The sequence below is a fragment of the Gopherus evgoodei genome, chromosome 15 (genome assembly GCF_007399415.2).
Source record: "Gopherus evgoodei ecotype Sinaloan lineage chromosome 15, rGopEvg1_v1.p, whole genome shotgun sequence".
NCBI lineage: Eukaryota > Metazoa > Chordata > Testudines > Testudinidae > Gopherus > Gopherus evgoodei.
In genome coordinates this window covers 14388267-14412662 of record NC_044336.1, presented here as the reverse complement: position 1 = coordinate 14412662, position 24396 = coordinate 14388267, and the positions used below count along the sequence as shown (strand labels likewise).

At 42.2% G+C, this 24396-nt stretch overlaps 1 protein-coding gene and 1 long non-coding RNA gene across 4 annotated transcripts in view; one reads left to right on the top strand and one right to left on the bottom strand.

Annotated features, from left to right (window-relative positions):
- The window catches only part of SAP30BP (SAP30 binding protein), a 60543-nt gene that overhangs the window by 496 nt on the left and 35651 nt on the right, over positions 1–24396 (top strand). The window contains exons 2-3 of one of the 3 annotated variants that reach the window (XM_030534018.1): positions 1990–2096; positions 5271–5318. In XM_030534018.1, the coding sequence (XP_030389878.1) occupies positions 1990–2096; positions 5271–5318 (155 nt within the window). Of the gene's footprint in view, positions 1–1986; positions 2097–5270; positions 5319–24396 lie in introns of all 3 variants that reach the window. The other 2 variants (XM_030534017.1, XM_030534019.1) reach the window with 2 other exon arrangements.
- Positions 13571–15684, bottom strand: LOC115635389. Its single transcript, XR_003996580.1, has 2 exons — positions 15414–15684; positions 13571–14888 (listed from the first exon to the last, which is right to left on the bottom strand). It is a non-coding gene; the product is annotated as an uncharacterized LOC115635389 (long non-coding RNA).

The following is a 24396-nucleotide window of genomic DNA, read 5'->3' as shown; positions in this document are numbered from 1 at the left end:
CAGTGGAACCGTATCACTTCATCCCCGGTATGCTAATGGGGGGCTAAATCTCTTGCGGTAGCTGCGAGGAGGAGGAGGAAATTACTTCTTCTCCCTCGTCACCAGTAATCAGAGAAAGGGAGCAACCTCCCGTCCCCAGAGGAGTCAGCTGCCTTTTCCATCTTCAGAAAACAATCAGCTTGAACAGTGAAAAAGTTCTCCCTCCTGAGTCTTGTGGGAAGTTAATATATTGGGAATTACAGACTAGTCAATTTAATTTTGGTACCTGGAAAGATAATGGAGCATATAATCCCCATAATCGGTTTGTAAGGACCTGGAAGGTAATAAGAAACAGTCAGTATGGATTTGTCAAAAACAAATCAGGTCAAACCAACCTAATATCCTTCTCTGACAGGCTAATAAGCCTTGTGGATAGGGGGAAGCTGTAGATGTACTATATCTCAACTTTAGTATGCCTTTTGATGCTGCCTCCCGTGACCTTCTTGTAAGCAAAACTGTACTCAGAAAATAGTTATCAGTGGCTCACAGTTCAATTGGAAAGGCATATTGAGGATCATATCATATCATAAGGATCTGTCCTGGGTCCACTTCTATTTAAGATATTCATAAATTATTTGGATAATGGCATAGAGAGTACCCTTGTGAAGTTGGGAGACAATATCAAGCTGAGAAGTGTTGTAAGCATTATGGAGGGCAGGATTAGAATTCAAAATGATCTTGACAGTTTGGACTGAAAAAATAGTCTGAAATAAATAGGATGAAATTCAGTAAGCACAAATGCAAAGTGCTGCACTTAAGAAGGAATAATCGCACAAATACAAACAGGAAACGAATGCATAAAAAGGAATACTGCAGAAAAGGATCTCAAGATTATAGTGAATCACAAATTTAATGTGAGAATGGTTCAATACTGTTGCAGAGCTCACATTTGTGTTTGCAATTGTTAGTGTCCATCTAAATCAGGGTGGATTCCTCTTAATCTTTTTTTGTAATTGTACTTTTTAAGCTGTTTTCCTAAAGAATGGTCGACACACTCACTGGTTGGTAACCATTCCAATGTGTTGTTTTAGTTGTAAATTATAGTCTTAATGCTAAATTTTGCTAATCAGGAGGATGCACAATTGCTCCACACATTTAACCAGTTATGTAGCTTGACATACCTTTATTCAGTTTCTTTATTTTTACATTTTTTACTATATTAAGAAATGTATTAGTGACCATTTTCTGTTTTACTAGATGATTAGTCATTGTCGTTGTGTATCAAGCTGTATTTGTATAGAAACTAGAATTCAATTAAAAGTACAAAGCCAGGATTTTAAAATTGTTTTTATTAAGAATTAAAGCTACCATAAGTGTGCTAGATACAGAAAGGAAAAAAATATCAAAATATGTTGTACAAAAGTAACTTTATTAAACAAATGATCTAATTAGTGAATTGATGTGATTATTTTTGGTCACCGTATCCTTTGGAATTTTAGAACTAGTAAATCTCATTTCTTCTTATCTAGTTGTTTAATAGATTGGGAGAGAGAAACAAGCTTGCCTGCTTTTTCAGCTCCTAGTCGGTATCTTAACTTAGAATGAACTAAGTTATTGAACTGAACTAGTTGAATAAACTGAAATGAAGAAAATATTCTCTCTGTATCTGGAGAAGCGGGAACTGCAGTCAAAAACTGGTTTAGCACTTTGACTCTGGTTCCAAGTGTTTAGTCAGTGACTTCAGCCAATTTGATGGCTTGACTTTCTTTAAAACATCAAAATAAAAACTAATATTACTCAATATCATTTTATTGAATTACATTATTTGACTGTAGTGAATTCAGGCTTTAACGCAGATTCTCATAATTTCAAATTTTAAGTGGTTTATGATGAGAAATTTAGTTTAAATTTAAAAATTTGGTTTAAATTTTTTTTATCCACCCTGATCTAAGTTAACTTTATGCCTTGATTTCCCCCTCCCCCCTATGCCCCCCATGCATGGACTAGAAGAAAAAGGAGGTCTGGTCTCAGAAGCATATGGCGAAGATGATTTCAGCCGGTTGGAAGGAGATGAGGATGGGTATGAGGAAGAGGATGATGAAAACAGCAGACATTCAGTAAGTAATTTGTCCTCTTATGCTAGCTGGTCTGATTCCCTATTTAAATATTTCTATAGTGCCTTCTGTGTAGGGACTTCAGAGTGCTTCCCTAACAGGCCTTTTTTTACCCTCCCTGTGAACTAAGAATAGAATGCAGAAATCCTGACTCTTCATCCTGTCCTTCAGCCACCAGACTATGCTTACCAAATAACTTCATTTCCTTTTGTCTATTTTAAATCCAAGAACTCTACCTTTAAAAATATCAGCTCAACTCATCTGTGTTGCTTGTTGCTAACTTTTAAGTTGCCATTTTGACTCAACTTTATGGATAAGATAAGGTACTGGCTTTATGATAGTGGAAATGTAAAATAAACCTTCATTTCTTGTTATATAAAATTGGTGTATGAAATTCTGTAGTGGGGAAATGGAGAAGAGAGATGGAAAGCTCGGTTGCACTTCTCAGAGGCATGGGGAAAGCCCTTTAAAAGGGCAGCTAGCTTTTGCATGATCAGGCTGGAGGATTAGCAGGAATGAAATTGTGTAGCATCATGTTGGTTTTTTTGTGTATAATCCCACTTACTACATCAGTATCTTGGTGTAGCAGTGATTTCTTGTCTAGATCTGTATGGCTTTTGTTTGTCATGAAAGCATAGCATGTTTATAACAGCATTTAAATACCAAAGTAATGCATATCGCAAAGCATCCCTAAGACACACATAGTGCATGAGAACTTCACAGGATGCCAATTAGCCAAATGTAGTTATGAGATACAAAAGGGTGGTCAGTCTCACCATGGAGCAGTGGCCTAATGAGAAGTCCAACTGCTATGAATGGGGAAGTTGGGAATCTGTTTTTGGGTTCCATCACTGGATCCAGCTAAGAGCATCCATCTTCTGGATCCAACCCTTGGTAGTAGGTGGTTGAGAAACATAAAGCTCCTTCCCTCCTCTAGCTGCAGAAAGGAAGAGAAGGAGCTTCTCTCCTTGCCCTCCACAGTCTACTGGCTGGTGTGAGATTGTATCTCTGCTGTTTTGCCCCTTCTCCAGCCTTTTAGTTGCTGTGTGGAGTGCAGGAGAGAAGTGGTCACTGTGACTGTAATCCTTCTCCACAAATTCCATTTTTTGTGGCCTTCCCTTGTGATTAATGTCAGTGTCTCAGCTGCTGCTCTTAGCTGTCCCAAACTGCATCTGGAATTTAAGTTATACTTTCACTGGCTCTGAATAGCAGAAGTGAAACAGACTGCTCTTGTTAAATTCATTCTTCTGCAGCTTAGAAAAGCTGTGACAGAGGAGACCCTGGAGTAATTTTTGGGTGTTCAGAGAGTGTAAACTAATGCAGTTTCATAGTGTTACATTGGCAACCGTAAGGGCTAAAAGCATCTTTTTATTTAAAAAAAGATAAAATGAGAGAGGGGGCTTAAATTTTGCAAAAACTGATGGGTTAGGCTGAAATGCTTGCCAGGGAAACTTTCTTGTTCAGCACTGTGAAGTGGATTTTTCAAGATCTGCATGGACAGTTTCTTGGAATATATAATGTAGCTAGCCACTATCTCAGAGGGGACAAGATGTGGAGAGCATCTAACTTTCTTCAAATCTCTGTACTAATTATTCATACACTTCCAGCTCTGTACGTTACTTATAGCCCTGGATGGTCTACGACCCAGTTTCCTAGACTGGCTCTCATCTTATGTACTGTTGCAATAGTAGGACATCAGTTTCTGGGACTAATACTTCAAAGATTAACATTAGAGCCTTCTTTGTGGAAGGCTTGACTTCGGAATTTGCTACTTCTCCTGGTTCAGCTGAGTCCAGGTTTGGTGGCCTTCAGAGAGCCTTAATTGACTAGGCTTTTGTCTGTTTTTCCATATATTTACATTGGCCATAGTATTGACCGGTAAGCTGCTTCCCTGTGTAGTTGTGTGTAACTTGTATGTTTGGTTTTGTAAATAATACCTGTATGTTAAGGCAGTAGATTTCTAAAAACCCTTTGCGTTGTCTAAGACTTAATATTCATGAAAGTATTGCACCCCATGTTCTCTTTGATTTAATAGCTGTTATAAACAAAGGTACCTTCTCATTGGTAAAAGCATCATGAGTCTGATAAAAACATGAAATTATTCTCTACTGTGATCTTGAATTTTTCTGGCAATTTGACATGCTAGTTAGGACTGAGATGGCACTTTCATTAGCAACTTCTCTTTCGGTTTTTAACTTTCTAGTTTGTTTTTTTCTTTTGAAGCTGAAACATCAAGTGTTTGAGTTCAGGCCAGAGTTGAAACTGAATGGAGAAGTTTGGAGGAACTACAGTCAGCGGTCTTTAAGTTATGGGAGGACAAAAAATATTCTCTTTCTTCAAAAGTGACCCTTTTGACTTGAGCTATGTATTTACCTCTAAAGATACATAGCTCTTTATCACCCAAGTTAAGTAGCTAATGGAGCAGTGTAGTCCCAGCTGATAATCAAACCTATTGGTAAAGCCATAGGGCACCTTTAATAGGGTTTACCATGCCCATGCATTTCAAAACTTGATCTCTTAAAGCTCTTTAATTGGTGGCATTTTATGCAACATCTGGCTTTTATTTCTGAATGGAAATAATAGAATTAAATCCTTCCAAACACCAGCTGTCTTCTCCTGTGTGTTTTGGAAGTTGGGTGAAAGTGATTTATGGCATTAAACTAGAATGATAAAGATGCAGTGTCTGCTGGCATCACTGGATCTTTGAAGCTTGTGGATCTGGCTTAGCACCACCAAGCCTGCATGCTGAGTGGGATGGCAGGCAAAGTATGCTCTGTGTATGTTGCTGGTGTATGCTTGGTGTGCAGTAGGTCTTGCAAATGCTGCTTTTTCTGTGAGGATTACTGAGCAAGAGCAAGCAAAAACTAACGGCTGGAATTATCAGATGATAAAAGTTTGCTGCCTTTATTGTCCAGTTTTGAATATTCAGGAGCTGTATGAATTCTGCAGGGGATATTTGCTACTTAGAGTTGTTCTTTTGCTAAGCAACTCTTTTTCCATGGTTTATCTGATTCATCTGTTGGTCATACAAAGGGGTGGGATAGAGCTCATAATGACTTGTTGGTTGAAAGGGTCTTGGACTGTCACTGGGCTGTTGAATGCAAGCCCCTTGCTTTATATGCAGGAACTTGCCAAGCCCAGCCTTTAAGCTTAATCCTGTAAATTCTTGTCTTGTAGGAAGATGACGATTCAGAGACTGAAAAACCTGAGGCTGGTGACCTAAAGGTATTTTGGAAGTGTGGTGGGGTGCGGTTGGGTAGCTGTCTACAACAGGAGTAAGTCTTAACAGCATGGCTTGGTTCATGGTTTGTTCTCTGCTCTGGTTAGTCTAAGTGCGTAATTGTTTTTATTCTATTTTATTTGCACCTGTAACATGAATATTCCGGGATTTTAATTCTGGCTCCTGAAAAAGATCTAAAGAGGCAGCCGAGCTATCTAGCTGGAGCATTGATTGATTGGCATGCAGAGGTCTGAAATCATGAGTGAGCCATGTTGTGAAATGGATCTGACATGGTGGGATACTGACAGGAGGCTTTATTGCACTGATCTGACAGAGATCATAATGTAATACAATGAGCCTATCCTGAATATTCAGAGCCATGTTCTGAAACACATCTGAACACTTTCATCTCGAAGACAGATTTTACATGAGAAACAGCTTGATTCAATTTGGAGTGTATTCCTAGAGATTGTGAAATCTTACAAAATCATTTGAGAAATAATCCAAGCACTTCACACTAGTCTGAGGGTACATCTACACTACAGGATTATTCCGATTTTACATAAACCGGTTTTATAAAACAGATTGTATAAAGTCGAGTGCACGCGGCCACACTAAGCACATTAATTCGGCGGTGTGCATCCATGGTCCGAGGCTAGCGTCGATTTCCAGAGCGTTGCACTGTGGGTAGCTATTCTGTAGCTATCCCATAGGTCCCGCAGTCTCCACCGCCCCTTAGAATTCTGGGTTGAGAGCCCAGTGGCTGATGGGGCAAAAATCATTGTCGCGGGTGGCTCTGGGTAAATGTCGTCAGTCATTCCTTCCTCCGGGAAACAACGGCAGACAATCATTTCGCGCCGTTTTTCCCTGGATTGCCCTGGCAGATGCCATAGCACGGCAACCAGGGAGCCCGTTCAGCTTTTTTTTTTTTACAGTCGCCGTATGTGTACTGGATGCCGCGGACAGAGGCGATACTCCAGCGCTACACAGCAGCATTCATTTGCTTTTGCATGATAGCAGAGACGGTTATCAGTCGTTCTGTACCATCTGCTGCCAGTGTAATTTGGCAATGAGATGATGGTTATCTGTCTGTCTGTGCTGTCTGCTGCTATCATGGGTGCCCCTGGCTGAGATCGGCTGGGGGTGCAAAAGCAAAACTGGGAATGACTCCCCGAGTCAATCCCTCCTTTATGTTTTCTAAAAATAGTCCTGCCTAGAATATGGGGCAAATGTACTAGAGAAGCAGTGTATCAGAGAGTACAGCTGCTCTGTGTCAGATCCTGCAGAAATGATGAGCTACATGCCATTCACGGGGGGTGCCCCTGCAACAACCCTACCCGTTGCTTCCCTCCTCCCCCAACCTTCCTGGGCTACCGTGGCAGTGTCCCTCCCATTTGTGTCATGAAGTTATAAAGAATGCAGGAATAAGAAACAGTGACTTGTTAGTGAGATAACATGAGGGGGAGGCAGCCTCCTGGTGCTATGATAGTCCAGGCAGGACATTAAGCAGTGTGGGGGAGAGGAGCCCAGCATCCCGCTGCTATGATAGTCCAGGCAGTACAGAATCTTTTCTTTTCACGTGAAAGGGAGGGGGCTGATTGAAGCTCAGCCCCCAGTTGCTATGATTAAGACGGTTACCAGCCGTTCTGTACCATCTACTGGGAATGACAGGGAGTCATTCCTATTTTCACCCAGGCGCCCCCGGCCAGCCTCACCTGAAGCCAGCCAGGAGCACTCACAGGTTGATCAGAAGGACAGTTACCAGTCCTACTGCACCGTCTGCTACCGGGGAGGGGAGAGGAGCGGATACTGCTCTTCGCTGCTGCAGCATCATGTCTACCACCAGCATTCAGTAGACATAGGTTGGCATTGAAAGAAGTCAAGAAATGATTTCTTTCCCTTTTCTTTCATGGGGGTGGGGGGTAAATTGACGAGCTATTCCCTGAACCATGCCGGACAATGTGTTTGAACCTACAGGCATTGGGAGCTCAGCCAAGAATGCAAATACTTTTCAGAGACTGCTGAGGACTGTGGGATAGCTGGAGTCCTCAGTACCCCCTCCCTCCCTCCATGAGTGTCCATTTGAGTCTCTGGCTTCCCGTTACGCTTCGCACGCAGCACTGTGTAGCCTATAGAGGTTTTTTTTCAAACGCTTTGGCATTTCATCTTCTGTAATGGAGCTTTGATAGAACAGATTTGTCTCCCCATACAGCAATCAGATTCAGTATCTCCCGTACGGTCCATGCTGGAGCTCTTTTTGGATTTGGGACTGCATCGCCACCCGTACTGATCAGAGCTCCATGCTGGGCAAACAGGAAATGAAAATCAAAATTTTTGGGGCTTTTCCTGTTTACCTGGCCGCTGCATCCGAGCTGAGCTGTCCAGAGCTGTCACAGTGGTTCACTGTGGGATACTGCCCGGAGGCCAATGCCGTCGATTTGCGGCCACACTAACCCTGATCTGATATGGTAATACCGATTTTAGTGCTACTCCTCTCGTCGGGGAGGAGTACAGAAACAGATTTAAAGAGCCCTTTATATCGATATAAAGGGCCTCGTAGTGTGGATGGATACAGCGTTAAATCGGTTTAACGCTGCTAAAATCAGTTTAAATGCGTAGTGTAGACCAGGCCTCAATGTTCCTGTTGTAAGGATTCTTTGTGTAAGGATGGACTGTGAAAGACCATCATTAATATCAGATTAGAGATTTCCAAATAATTGCTTTCATAAATTACCTTTCACACCCTTGTGCATTGTATAGCATATACCAGGGAATACTTTACACAACTTTGTGGTGCAAGGCAACAACTGTTTAATAACATGTAGTAAGACTAAACAGGGACAGGAAGTATATTTGGTGGGGATACTGTATCCACTTGAAATTGCATAGGAAGCATCTATAGAGAGCTAAAACTAATGTGTTGGAATTTGGCTAGGAAATTAGGTTAAGAATTAATTCCCCTAACAATATGAAAAGTGCTGTTGGATATTGAAAGAGAACAGATTGTCAAGGCCTTCGTTTTACCAAGGACCTGTGTCCTCTCTGACAAGCTATATCTTAACCCTACAGCAAGGCATTCTGATTTTCAGCAGGAGTTTGGAAATACTATGGTAGCTTCAGGTACTCTTAAAATATAGAGGTCTTTATTGGATAGCATGAAAATTAACATAATGATTTCGGTGGTATTTTTATCCAGTTTGAACATGTTTCACAACAGCCCCGCCTCATCAGTTTACATCATTCTTTGTATTAAGTCTGTCTGTACTTAGAGGTTTTGCAGCTGGATAGGAGTCTGTGAGTGTCTCGCATCTGGGAATGCGTGGGATATGGTAGAGCTTTTTGGCATACAGGAAGAGGCTGAGGTTTTTGATCCTAAGAATAAGGAGAAATACATTGCAGCTTTCTCTTCCGTATTTATTCAAGGGGGAAAGTGATTGCAATTAGACTATAACAGAGTTAAAAAAAGAACTAGATAGATTCATTGGTGGCTATTAGCCGGGATGGGCAGGGATGGTGTCCTTAGCCTCTGTTTGCCAGAGGCTGGGAATGGGCGGCAGGGGATGGGTCACTTGGTGATTGCCTGTTCTGTTCGTTCGCTCTGGGGCACCTGGCATTTGCTGCTATTGGAAGACAGGGTACTGGGATAGATGGACCTTTTGGTCTGACCCAGTATGGCCATTCTTATGTTAACTGGGTGAAGAGGGCTGGGGAGGCAGGCTTCAAATTTCTAGTTCCCTATCTCAGCAACCACTTTCCACTTCTAAATACTGGCCATTGCATCCATCGCCAATGGCTGAGCACATTAGCTGGATGTTTCTTCTAAAATTATCAGCAGACTCAAGAAAATACACATTGGTTTGCACTTGGTTCATGTTTTTACAACCATATGAGCTAGCAACAGTTTTCTAAACAAAAGTTTAGACTCTCCAGCAGAAGCTAGTCCCTGCTGCAGAACACAGGGCCCTGGTGTGGCTACTTGCTCTGCACCTGTTGTGTGAGTGAATGAGCTCAATTTCCAGAGCAGTTGATGTGACACCTTTTTCCAGCTGTAAATTTCACCAGAAAATACTAATTTTCTTCCCCGTGTTACAGGTCATTCAGCTGCAGACAAAAACCTGTTCATGACAGCAGTGATGCAATCTCTCTGGCTATACCTACTGTGCTAAGACTTAAACTATCTATCAAAATATTCATTCGTAAACCGTTTTCGCCTTTAACTTCCATGCTTCTAATGACTAATATGCACTGCTGTCCCAATCAATAGGGCTGCAGTTGTGATACCATGAACACTTAGTATTACTTCTGTTACCATACTGCCTAGGAGCCCAGCTCTTGGATTAGCCTGTTGTGCTAGGCACTGTACAAACACATAACTAAAAGATGGTTCCTGCCCCAAGGCACTTACAGTCTGGGTTCTTGCACTAAGTAAAATGGGCAGGAGATGGAGGAATAGAGCTGCTCTGTGCACACACATTTGTAATAAGCAGTAACAGGCAAGAAAATACAAACATGGAGATAAAGCCACAGAGGCTGAGTAACATGCCTAAGGTAATGCAGTAAATTCTGATTCCCATTCAAGTGCCTGAACTAGGAACACCTTGCCTGCAGCCTCCCTGGTTCTCAGAATATGCATTCTACTTTGTCACCTTCCTGCCACTGATTTAGTGATGTCCTGGAATTCAAATGGTTTTAGGAATAGAGCCACCATTTCCATCTGTGCTATTCCTCCATTTGAATTGGCAGTAGCTCTTTTTAAGGCCTGTTCTCTCACTTTAGCTTTCCACTGCTGTTCTATCAAAACTGGAGCAGAGTGCCAGCTACACGTGCTCTGTGGAAGAACAATTGTAACAGAAGGGATAATGGGGGAAATCCAGAGTTACACAGAGTAATGTTGTTAGAGCCGTACAGTAAATGAGCAAAACATTGTTCAAACATAAAAGCAGGTCTTGCATCAAGGACTTTAATGGTCTAATTTAAATACAGTATTAAAGAGAGAGGATTGTGTCCAAAACTTGGAATAGTGCATCAGAGGAGATTGATATTGGGAATTGAGAAAATGCTTGATTTCAGACATGAGAAGAGAGGAGTCAGTCATGACAAGAGACAGACTGTTGCTGTTATAGGCAGTAGCATGGAAGAAACTGTAAAGCCGAATGGGAGGCTGAGGCTTAGGGAGTATTTAGGCAAGTGGAGTATGTTGGACAAGGAGGGGCCTATGCCTAGGGGGAAGTGAAAGCTGAGATCTAGGGTCAAGTTGTAATCCTACATAAGCAGGTGCATCAACCATTGACTTCAGAGGACTTGTATCCACTACTATAGCAGTTTAGTGCCCTTAACAAGGAAAAAAGTTGCACACAGCCTTGAACGTGAGAACCAAGAGCTCCAACGTAATGTGAAAAAGAAGAAACTGGAATGGTTTAAAAACACAACCCCATGGCAAACTGGAAGGGAAGAACATTTTGCTCTGTCATATGCTTCTGAAAAATAATTCACGCTTTCATTATTTTTTTCATAACCTGACAGCCCATGTCTACTCTACAATAATCGCTTTGGGAGTGTTGATATGATTATGGCTGTGTTGAATTAACTGTTCAGTTTAGAGAAGTAATAAACATTTTAAGATACCTTAGAATCCAGCCTTCTTGCTGGGAAGAGACATGAGAGGAAGGAAGGTCTTGTGGTTAAGACAGAGGACTTAGGAAAAAATAATACCGGTCTCCCCAACTCATCTACAGGCTTAGTGTAGGCAGGTTGTTTAATCTCTCTCCACTTCTTCCAGGAGGTTGTGAGGCTTAATGTCTATGAAGTGCTTTCAGGTCTTTTGAGAGAAGATGATATATTTAATGCAAGTGTGGTGTAACTTCTTTAGTCTGGAATAATACCTTGCTCTTGTATTGCACTTTCATCAGTAGGTCTCAAAGTGCCTCACAAAGGAGATATGTCATTATTCCCATTTTACAGATGAGGAAACTGGAGGCGCCTCAAAGCATTATATGAAAGAAGATTTATGAAAATTCCCCAATAGGAAGGGAGACTAAAGAAAATGTAAATAGTGAACCCATTATGAGGACAGGCGGACAAGTAGAGTTGTTGTCATCTCTCCCTCTTCTCCTTCTTGTGCTGACAGCTCAAGGGTTAATTATTCTAACTCTTTCCAGAGAGTAGAAACATAATTTATGTATCAAAATTCTTAAAATATAACAGCTGAGCTGTTTTCCCCTGCTTTAGTTGAGGTTTTAGTTAAGTAGCTGAACAACATTCCATATCCCATTTAAACCAAGTCTTTGAAATTATGTTTCTAAAAGATAAGGTCTTAATTCTTAGGCTAGATCTTTCCACCTCAAATGCAGGATATAATCATTCCCTCCTCCTCAGTATAAAACATATCAGATGATAAACTGATGTTACACTAGATCAGTGGTTCTCAACCTCTTTATGCGGCCCACAATGTGTTACGTGGGCCGCAGGTTGAGAACCACAGCACCCCCACCCTCTTTCCCACAGAGGCAGCCAGGAGGGGAGACCTGGGCTGAGGGCAGGAACCCAGGACCCCTGCACCGGGCCAGGAGTGCAGTGCCAGTTGCGGACCAGCAACAAAGCCCCTAGGCATGGAGCCCCACCTATAACCTGGCACCCTGCACCCCTGGTTCCCAGCACCCCCTACCCCATCAGAGCCCAGAGAGGCCCCCCACCCTCCCCGGAGATCCACTCTCTCACTCCCTGATGCACTCGCCAGCAACCCTGCTGCAGGAGCCCTTCTGAAAGCAGCCCAAACCTTGTCTCCCTCTGAGCTAGCCCTGTCCCCCATCAGACCACAGCCACAATTTTTGAATTTTTTTTAGCACTCAGCTGGGCTGCATGTGGGCTAATTGGGCCACGGGTTGAAAACCCTGCACTAGACCTTAGCCAGCTGGACAGGGAAATATCCTTTCTGTGTGAGGAGGCAGTCTTATGAAGTTGTGCCTGTCTTGGGGAAGAGGTGGAAGAAATGGCAGGGAGAGCGAAAGGAAATGGAACTCTGATAATGCTCCAGTTATATTTCCCTTATTAGTTGGCTTTAGGCCTAAACAGAATAGGCATATGCCTAGGATGCAAAATAAGAGTGCCACAAAATATCCTTAGGCTGTTTGTTCTTTGAAGAGAACTGCTAGCCTGGAGAGTCCCCAATCATGAGTTCCTAAGGGTGTCATCCTGCCAGGTGACCCAAGGCCAGGTTCCTTAGGTGGGGTGGGATTTTGTTAAAAACACATCACCCTAAATCTTATCTGAGATGCTGGATGAGTTTCACTAGCAATGCTACCAAGAAATCCACTGGAAAACTTTTAAAATGAAGTTTTGTTTGTAAGAGTTGCAGGAATTTCATACCTATTTTTTCCACCAAGTGGCAGTATATTTCTGTTTTTATCCTATCCCTTTGATCTTCTTAACATGTTCAAACTAGGGAGTAAACATAATCCTGCTATCGTAAACCCAAAGCATGGCTAATGGAGAGCCATCTGATTAACCCACTAACAGCTTTGGATAACATCTTTTCCGGCCAACATAATTTTCATTCTCCATTGGTTTCAGAAGAATATAAATATGACATACTGGGTCAGAACATTTAGCCCAGTATCCAACAGTGGCCAATGCAGATTCTTCAGAGGGAATGAACAGGGCAATTATTGAGTGATCCATCCTCAGTTGTTCAGTCCCAGCTTCTGGCAGTCAGAAGTTTTAGGAACACCAGATGCATCCCTATCATCTTGGTAACAGACATCGATGGACCTATCCTCCATGAAGTTATCGAATTCTTTTTTGAACCCAATTAAACTCTTTGGCTTTTCAACATGCACCTGGCAGTGAGCGCCACAGAGTGACCATGCAGTTTGTGAGTACTTCCTTATGTTCATTTAAACCTGCTGCCTCTTAATTTTATTGAGTGGTCCCTAATTCTTGTTATTGGATGGGGGTAAATAAGCTTCCTTATTCACTTTCTGCACACCATTCTAATTTTATAGACCTCTGTATATCCCCCTTTAGTCTCTTCTAAACTGAACATTCCAGTCTTTAATCGCTCCTTATACAGAAGCTGTTCCATACTCCTATGATTTTTTGTTGCCCTTTCTTCTATTTTTTTTTCCAATTCTAACTCTTTTTAAATTTTTTGAAGATAGCAATGAGAGCTGCACATACATTAGAGGTGTGTGCGTACTACCGATTTATGTAGTGGCATTATATTTTTTCCTAATTGTTCCTGACATTGTTTTGCTTTTTGGACTGCTGCTGCACACTGAGCAGATGTTTCAAAGGCCTAGCCATGATGGCTCAGATCTTCTGTGTAGTAACAGCTACTTAAACTCCATCACTTGTTTGTCGAATTGGGATTATTTCACAATGTCCATTACTTTGCACTTATAGTGTTGAATTCATCTGCCATTTTAATGCCCAGTCACACAGTTTTCTGAGATCTCTCTAACTCTTTGCAGTCCACTTTGGACTTACCTATTTTGAGTGATTCTGTAGCCTCTGCAAACTTTGCCACCCCGCCTTTCCCCCCTTTCCAGATCAGTTTATGAATGTTGAACAACAGTGGTTCCAGTACAGATCCTTGGGGTACTCCACTATTTATCGCTCTCCATTGTGAAAATTGAACCAGTTTATTCCCATCCTTTGTTTCCTATCTTTTTAACCAGTTACTGATCCATAAGAGGCCTTTCATCTTGTCCCATGACTGCTTGCTTTGCTTAAGAGCCTTTGGTGGGGATCTTGTCAAGGCTTTCTGAAAGTCCAGGTACACTATATCAACTGATCACCCGTGTCCACAGACTTGTGGACACCCTCCAGAATTCATGCCTCTCCAAGCTATTAGATGTCCCTTTACAAAAAGCTGTAGTGACTCTTCCCAACAATTGCGTTCAGCTATGTCTTGAAATTCTGTTCTCGACTATAGTTTTAAACCAGTTTATCTGGTACTGAAGTTAAGCTACCTACTGTATTGCTGGGATTGCCTCTGAACCTTTTTTAAAATTGGCATTACATTAGCTGTCCTCCTGTCATCTGGTAGTGAGGCTGATTTAAGAGAGTTTACAAACTACAGTGCTGCAATTTCATATGAGAGTTCCTTCAGATCTCTTGGTGAATATCATCTGGTCCTGGTGACTTATTATTTAATGTATCACTTTGTTCCAAAACCACCATTACTGACGCCTCAGTCTGGGATGGTTCCTCAGATTTGTCCCCTAAAAAGAATGGCTCAGTGTGGGAATCTCCCTCACATCTTGGCAGTGAAGCCTGATGTAAGAATTCATTAGCTCTCCAAATGGCCTTATCTTACTTGATTGCTCCTTTAGAACCGTCCATCATCCAGTGGCTCACGGATGATTGGGCAGTTTTCCTGCTTCTGATGTAGTTAAAAATATTTTGCTGTTAGGTGTAAGGTAATATGCAATATTGCATATTACCTAATAAAGCCACACAGTTCACTTTTGGAATCCGGGTTAGACACGGGCTTGGGCAGTTCTGTGTGCTGTAGAAAATGGCCTGGGTGCAACTCTCTGGGTTTTAGGCAAGCCAAAGATGAAAGCCATGCTATCCTGTTGTAAAAAGGAGATTAAACAGTTATCCTTGATCATTAATGTGCAATTATTCATACCAATAAAGATATGTTCTGCTGCCTTTCTAATAGCACAGCTGTGAGCAAATGGTGAATGAATTCTTAATTTAAGTTTGTGCTCAGTCAGCTTAGATGTAGGATTTTATCTGAACAATAATCAAGCAAGACATTGATTCGCTAATTTAAACAAGGTTATGTGGGGTTAGGTTCCTTGTGCCTGTGGCTCAGGGTCCACTCCAGAGACTGCATAAAAGCAGTTCAAATTTATTGCTGTTTAGGGCCAAAAACACACTGCCTCTGAAAGGCTCATCAAGTGTCATGGCCGTCGTAAGCAAAGGCTGTGGAAGTTATAAGAGGATAAAAGCATAATTTTCTGTACTAAGTTTAATATTAAAGGGTATGGTGGGGGAATGCTTTCCAAAATTGGTCCCACCTGTGACTCATGCAAATATAGAGAAGTGCCCCAGGCTCCTCTCCCCTACACAGCTCTTATGTTTACATTTACCTTGTATCTTTTTTTTTTTAATCAAATTATCACAGTTGCTCTGGATGAACGTATTTCTGTTCACTTGGAGAGAGTGCCACAGGCGCACACATTCTCACTTATCTCAATCATGGATGAAAACAGCCTGAATGACCAAACAGACTGCAGCTTCCTCTTTGTCATGTTGACACTGAACTTTTGAGCAGCAAGTCTCAATAAGCTTTTCAAGTTCAGACACTGATGTGTCACACACTGCTGTTTTCCCGTTAGTGCGGGTGAGAGACTAGCGAAAGTATTTTATACACCAGAGCTGTTTGACTAACTGAAGTAAGGGTGTGTCAGTGAATTAAACTGTGCGCCTTCAAACTGATTAGAGAAGTGTAAACTTTTGCTCAGAGCAGATAATGAGCAGGCAGCTAGTTCAGCAGTATGGTGTTCTAATGAAAAGCAGCACAAGCTCCTGAAGGTTGTAACTTGGGGCAAAAAGCAGATTGATCTCTAGAATTTTCTCTGGGGAGAACTGTTCCTGGGATGAGACCCTGCATGCTGAGTGTAAACCAGATCCCTTTACATTAGGGTTTATAATGACCAAGAAGATAAACCCCTTACCTGTAAGCAAGTAGTCATTTAAAATATATAACTACAAAACACAAAGAATTATATTTAGTAGGGGAAGGAAATGATTGACAGTTCAGCTAGCATGGAAAGGACTTGGATAGATGGCATCCAACAGCCGGCATGAGCCTCTTCGGGTTCTCTTTTGGTGTGGAGCCATGGGTTTGAGGCAAGAAGGAAAGCTATGTGGTTTTGTGAACCTGGCTTAAAATGTGGCATTCTTGCTCTCATTGTTTAGGGTGGGAGGGGTTAAGGAGCTGTGTGTAATCATACAGTGTGCTTGGCCTACTGCCAGAAGTACAAAATATTGTTACTCTTTCCTTTTTGTTTTAATTCCTTCACTGTAAACTGGGCTAGTCTTCAGGGGAAAGAGAGAAAATGGTTTGAAACAGAGTATTGGGTGTACCCCTCTACTAAACTTTGATCTGAAGGATTCTGGACCTAGACATTGATGAGATGGGACTATTAAAACAGAGCATTGAAGTCAAACAGGACTGTGAGCCCAATCCTTCCTCCGCTCAGCTCACTTCAGATGACATTCGCTGTGCAATAATTACTCTCAGCTCTGATTACTGTTCGGATTGCTCTTGGGATATCAGAAGTTAGTGTATATGGCTGCCAAGCGGAGATATGTCTACACTGCAGGTAATAACCTACAGCTCTTTGGGCTCTAAGGGGCTTTTTCATTGAGATATAGATGTTTGGCGTGGGCTGGACTGGCTGTTAGGACACTGCAAGGTGGGAGGGGTCCCAGAGCTTGCACTGCAGCCCCACCAGAATGTCTATGCTGCAATTAAACAGCCACAGAGACAAAGCCATGTGAGCCCAAGTCGCTTACTCAGGCCAGCCACGTGTTTTAACTGCAGTGTAGACATACCCTGAGTCCAACAACTGCTTACAGACTTTGAAAGCTTGTTGCCCTGTCAAAGTTCCTTTTTTACAGAACCCTCCCCTCACTTTGTGTATTGGGACTCTGGGAGGCTGCCAAGTTAGACTACAGGACAAAAGAAGCAGAGGGGGTGTGTCCGATTTGTAGACAAATGGTGCATTTCCTAAGCAAATCTAACAAAGGGCCTTTTAATAACCTTTAGAGACATGCTCAGCTTTAACTGTAACCTTGATCCAGCCCTCCCATAGAATAATTCCTTCAGTGGCTGAGTGATCCCTCAGCTACTTTAGGGAGGCAATAGCAATTGTTTTGAGTTTGAGGAGAGGGGAGTAATACCAGTATGGGAGTACAGCATCCAAACTCTGGGCTTGTCTACATCACAAAGTTGCAGCGCTGGTGAGGGGGTTCCAGCGCTGCAACTTAGGAGGTGTACACATCTGCAGGGCATCACCAGCGCTGCAACTCCCTGTTTGCAGCGCTGGCCGTACTCCCGTTTTGTCTCGGGTGTAGAGGATCCAGCGCTGGTGATCCAGCGCTGGTAATCAAGTGTAGACACTTAACCAGCGCTTTTCTTGACCTCCATGGAATAAGCAGGTATCCCAGCATACCTGAGGAAGCCTCTGGTAATCAAGCAGGTCTCCTTCCCTGCGGTTTGCTCTCGCGTTCCCCGAATCCCCGAGCAAGCAGGTCTCCTTCCCTGCGGTTTGCAGGGGGGTTCGGGGAACGCGAGAGCAAACCGCGGCGAAGCTGGTCTCCTTCCCCGGTTTGCTCTCGCGTTCCCCGAACCCCCCTTGAAGCCGCCCAACAGCGCTGCAGTGTGGCCACATCTAACACCACTTGCAGCGCTGGTTGCTGTAAGTGTGGCCACTCTGCAGCGCTGGCCCTATACAGCTGTACTGATACAGCTGTAACAACCAGCGCTGCAAAATTGTAGATGTAGACATACCCTCTGATGCTTTTGATCATTCTTGCCTCCTCCAGCTCTTCCTAACTGTCACTATTTGCTCTCAGAGATATTACTGATTTTAGGTGATAGTTTTGCTCTGTAAACCAACAGGTGAACATACAATAATGGAGTCTCTAACACTGGCATTGTCAAAGCACACTAGTAACTCTCCACTTAAGGCTGTAAAACAGCTTCTGTTTTAAGCCCAATTCTGGAAAGCCATCTGCACCAATTTTTGCCAAAAGAAGTATGTGTATAATGTTACTAATTTGAGCTTCATAACTCAAAATGTTTGCCCAATTAATCTTAGAATTTCCACTAAAAAATTCTCCACCAGAGAAAGACTAAGCAGATTATATTTCAGGCCAAAGGATTTTTTTAAGGGAAATTCCAAGTGTAATTGGGCAAACATTTTGAGATATGAAGCTCAAATTAGTAACTTTTAAAATGTTCCTAATATCTTTAGGTCCACTCAACGAGCAGTGGGATGCATGTAACTCTCAAATATTGGGAATGGATAGCATAAGCAATAGGAATTAGTATTAACATGTCTTGAAAGGATGAGCTTCCATATGAGGAGAGATTAGAAAGACTGAGACCATTCCGCTTAGAAAAGAGATGACTAAGGGGGACCTGATGAAATTAGTAGGCAGAATATTTAAAACAAACATAAGGAAGTACTTCTTCACACAACGCATAGTCAACCTGTGGAACTCGTTGCCAGGGGATGTTGTGAATACCAAAATTATAACTGGGATCAAAAAAGAATTTGATAAGTTGATGGAGGATAGGTCCGTCAATAGCTGTTAGCCAAGATGTCATGAACACAACCCCATGCTCCAGGTATCCCTAAACCTCTGACTGCCTGAACCTGGAACTGGATGACAGTGGCTGGATCACTTAATACAGTAAAAGTTGGTGAAGTGCCAGATAAAACAGTCGGAAAGCTCTATAAATGGGCACTTCTGATCTTCAGTGAAATTCCGGTTTATAGCCCAGTTGGGGCATGGGAGGGAGTATGGAGTGGGCTCTGGGAGGGAGTTGGGATGCAGGACGGGACTTGGGGCACAGGAGGAGGTGTGGGGTTCCGGATCTGGGGGGCATTCACCTTGGGTGGCTCCCCACAAATGGTGACCTGTGCTGGCTGCTCCTAGACAGAGGCGCACAGTCTGCTCCGCACACTGCCCCAACCCCAAGCACTAGCTCCGCAGCTCTCATTGTGGGAGCTGCAGGGACGGCACCTGCAGGCGGAGGCAGTGCATGGAGCTGCTTACTGCGCCTCCACCTAGAAGCAGCTGGGACAGGTTGCTTGCAGGGAGTCGCCTGAGGTGAGTGCCATGGCATCCTCCTCCCGCGCCCTAACCTGCTGCCCTCACCTCTTCCCACACCCAAACTCCCTCCTCCTTAGTTAGCCAGCATTTTTCATTTACCAGCACCCCTCATCCCCCCTAACATGCTGGATAAAACAGCTTGTACTGTAATTGCCCTGATCTGTCCATTGCGTCTGAAGCACCTGGCACTGGGCACTGTTGGAAGACAGGATACAGGGCTAGATGGACCATTGGTCTGACTCAGTGTGGCCATTCTTATGATGAATGTTAATGTTTTGTTTTTATGAGTGACAAAGCTCAAAAGTAGGCCCAAGTGAATTGTCATTCCTTTGCTTTCATATGTTGAAGGGGTAGCTATTAAAAATGTCATTGGCGAATTCTGAAAACTAGTCTGGTTCAAGAGCCAGTTCCAAAACCTCCCCATTCCGTGATGACCGCAGTGGTCCTGTATTGAAAGACATGGTATGGTCTGTTGGAGTTAACCTTTCCGCAATGAATTGTGAGCTTGAATTGTATCTCTGTTGCTCTCCTCTTCAGGATTCCACCAACCCTGAAAAGGTACTTTAAGTTACTTGCTCTCTGATTTAGACATTGAAATGCTGTACAATAAACCAGCCTTAGCATTCTCTGCAGGAGTAGCACTGTGTCCACTGAACATTATATCAGTGTTCTCTTCTTTTCTCTTGGCTTCTTGCAATCAGAACACCTGCTTGTTCTGCCTAGTTTTACACAGTAATTCACTGATTGTACCCCTCCCTTATTCTCAGCACTAGAGACATTGCCTTTCAACTTCCCATTAAGAAACCAAAAATATTGAGAGGCTTCACTGATGTTATGCCTGGAAGATTTTTCAGAAGAGTACAGAAAAGTCAGTTTCTGCTACGGTCCTCTCCCACTGTTTAAAATAAGTGCTCTTTGTTTCAGAAATTAAAGCAGTTGGTGCATCTGATCCACTTTTTCTAGGCAGGTGGGCATGGTTACAAGTAGCTTTATCTGCCTGAGTATATTGGCAAGTGCTTAACACAATTTGACATGAAAGAATGAACCTGGCACTGAAAGTTTTATTCTATTTTTCTTTCTCACGTTTTTCCCCTCTGCCTCTAGCCCATTTGGCTTGACAACTGCAGAGAAAGATTGTTGCATTGTTGGCTTAAAACTTTGGGTTCAAAGCTGCAGCCCTGAATTCAGTAAACCAGTACTTATGAACTGTTTTGGAAGATGAGTAGGCACGTATTTGGACATGTCTCATTCCTTCCCCGCCAGGCATACAAGCCGCAACAGACTCTTCACTCCCTGAAGTGCTGAATACCAAAGATTATTGACACAGGTGTGGCTCATCTCTTCAGCGAGAGCCATGAAAGATTTTTTTAATCAGTTTTTTAAAACTTCCGGAACACTGAGTAACTTGTGGTGCCACTTTCCTTGCATTCTTTTCACCAGCTAGACTGTAAGAATATGCACATTTCTATTAAAGCATGACTTATTTTTTGACCCTCTGATTACCTGCAGAGAAACCTGCTGTTTTATTTTACATTTCTGGCATTGTAACTTTTCTATTAAATGTTCTTGAATGGTGCCAGATTGATAGCTCTGGAACTCTCTCCCTTTTCTTACAGAGCAATGACAGCATCAGTGCAGACCTTCCACTCTTATCCCATATCTTAACCAACCCTTTCATGCCTAGAGGTGATTTCTCTTTGCCTCCCCACCCCCCCGCCGGCTTGGTCTACAGTACAGTTAGGTTGACACACAAGGTAGTGTACGTCAACCTAACTTTGCAAGTTACTAAAATGTAGCTCCCACCGATGTAACTCACCTACTACACCAATTTAACTCCACCTTCATGAGAGGCATAGCACTGAAGTCAATGCAGTGTCCATGTAGACACTGCATTGCTGACATTGACTGTTGCTGCCTTTCAGAAACCGTCCACAATTCCAAATGCTGTCAGATAAATTGGTGCAAGTGCTCCTGGTGAGAACAAGCACCGCCGACACAAAGAGCATAGCATGGATGTGTAAAACCAATTCAATGACATCGAACATACAGCCACCACAATAACTTGAGTCAATTTAATTTTGTAGGTAGACATTGCCCTCAGTCTCCAGGGTGTATTCAGTCCTGGGCCTTTCCGAGAGTGACAGCAGAGGTGCAAATAGTGCTGCATGTGCTGATGGCTCATTTTGTGTTATGGACACGTGCCACTGGGAGACAAATTGAGATTACCAAGACAGCAGTCTTTTATACCATTTTAAACTTCCTTATAGCAGTGCATTGTGCGTGCTGGAAACTAATTTGGCACAGGGAATCCTTCTCTAGACAATGCTTGGTGGATATGAGTTTCTGATGTGCTTCCTAGAGAATGAAAATCTTTGTTGCACCCTTTTTCTGCTGGCATAAATAATTAGCCCCACAATTGCTAGGATAATGTGCTTTTTCATTGATTTTTATTAACTAACCTTGCATCTTCTTATCTCTCATTTTCAAATTAATGAACAATATCTGTTTTTCTCCGTCACTTGCCCAGGGTCCTTCTCTAGCGTTAAATATTCTGTCTGCAGCAGTATAGTCCCCTTCAGTTGTTGCTCTTACCAGGTCTCTGAATTCTGCTCTGGCACTTAATTTCTTTCTCTAGACTTTGAAGAAGGAATTTCGATGGGATGTACTTAGCAAAGAATTATTGTGCAAGAAGAAATTCCCTTTGCCAGCACTCTTTCATTTTTCCATTGCTGTTGTTGCTGAGATCTAAGTTTTCTCACAACTCAGCTTCACCTTCGATTTAATCCTGCTGTGAAATAATCCATAAAGAAAATTGTCAAAATGATTTGACGTTTCAGTCATGGCCATATGATACTGATACTTATGCGTGCGTCTGACGAAGTGGGTATTCACCCACGAAAGCTTATGCTCCAATACATCTGTTAGTCTATAAGGTGCCACGGGACTCCTTGCTTTTTACAGATCCAGACTAACATGGCTACCCCTCTGGTACGTGATATTTATGATCTCTCACAAAGTTGCCATTCTTTCTTATCTGTGGAATCAAATAGAAAGCAGAAATGGGATGAGAGAAGTTACTGGGTTCATGGGCTTCCCACAGCAATAAACAGCTTTATTGAGCTTGTTCACTTTTAATGGGAATTACCAGAGGCTATATTTGGCTACTTTTTTGACTAAACTTGTTGCTTTCATTCAAAATGGAAATCGCCTGAATCTGAACTAATAGATAAGAACTGCCATATTGGTTCAGATCAAAAGGCCATCTAGCCCAGTATCCTTTCTTCCGCCAGGTGCCCCAGAGGAAATGAACAGAACAGGTAATCATCAAGTGATCCATTCCCAGCTTCTGACAAACAGAGGCTAGGGACACCATCCCTGGCCATCCTGGCTAATAGTTCCTCCATGAACTTATCTAGTCTTTTTCTTTTCTTTTCTTTTCTTTTTTTAAGCCTGTTATAGTCTTGGCCTTCACAACATCATCCTCTAAGAAGGATTGACTGTGCATTGTGTGAAGAAATACTTCCTTTTGTTTGTTTTAAACCTCTTGCTTATTAATTTCATTTGGTGACCCCTAGTTCTTGTTATGAGAAGGAGTAAATAACACTTCCTTATTTACTTTCTCCATACCAGTCATGATTTTATAGACCTCTACCATATCCCCCTTTAGTTGTCTCTTTTCCAAGCTGAAAAGTCCCAATCTTATTAATCTCTCCTCATATGGCAGCCGTTTCATACCCCTAATTATTTTTGTTGCCTTTTTCTGAACCTTTTCCGATTCCAATATCTTTTTTTTTTTTTTAGATGGGACAGCCACATCTGCATGCAGTATTGAAGATGTGGGCGTACCATGGACTTGTATAGAGGCAATACGATATGTTCTGTCTTATTACCTATCCTGTGCTTAATGATTCCCAATATTCTGTTCACTTTTTTGACTGTTGCTGCATAATGAGTGGATGTTTTCAGAGAACTATCCACGCTGACTCCAAGATCTTTCTTGAGTGATAACAGCTAATTTAGACCTCATCATTTTATATGTATAGTTGGAATTATGTTTTCCAAGGTGCATTACTTTGCATTTATCAACATGAATTTCATCTGCCATTTTGTTGCCCAGTCTCCAAGTTTTGTAAGATCCTTTTGTAGCTCTTTGCAGTCTACCTGGGACTTAACTATCTTGAGTAGTTTTATACACTTTGCAAATGTTGCCACCTCACTGTTTACCCCTTTTTTCCAGATCACTTATGAATATGTTGAACAGGACTGGTCCTAGTACAGACCCCTGGGGGACACAGCTATTTACCTCTTTCCATTCTGAAAATTTGAGCATTTATTCCTACGTCTTATTTCCTATCCTTTAACCAGTTACCAATCCATGAGAGGACCTTCCCTCTTATCCCATGACAGCTTACTTTGCTTAAGAGCCTTTGGTGAGGGACCTTGTCAAAGGCTTTCTGAAAATCTAAGTATGCTGTATCCACTGGATCCCCCTTGTCAACATTCTTGTTGATCCCCTCAAAGAATTGTAGTATGGCATGACTTCCCTTTACAAAAACAGTGACTTTTCCCCCAACAAATTATGTTCGTCTATTTGTCTGACAATTTTGTTCTTTAATATAGTTTCAACCAATTTGCCTGGTACTGAAGTCAGGCTTACTGGCCTGTAATTGCCGGGCTTTTTAAAAATTGGCATCACATTAGCTATCCTCCAGTCATTTGGTACAGAAGCTGATTTAAATTACAAACTACAGTTAGTTCCTTCAGAACTCTTGGGTGACTAGCATCTGGTCCTGGTGACTTATTACTGTTCAGTTTATCAATTTGTTCCAAAACCTCATTTAATGACACCTCAGTATGGGACAGTTCTTCAGATTTGTCACATTAAAAGAACGGGAATCTCCCTCACATCCTCAGCCATGAAGACCAATGCAAGGAATTAATTTAGTTTCTCTGCAATCATCCTTGAGTGCTCCTTTAGCATCTCGATTGTCCAGTGGTTTGTTTAGCAGCCTTTGCTTCTGATGACTTAAATTTTTTTTTGTTGTTTTTGCTGTTAACGTTTTGAGTCTTGGATTAGTTGTTCAAATCCTTTTTTGGCCTTCCTATTATATTTTACACTTAATTTGCCAGTGTTTATGCTTCTTTCTATTTTCCTCACTAGGATTTAACTTCCACTTTTTAAAAGCTGCCTTTTTGTGTCTCACTACTTCTTTTTCTTTATTG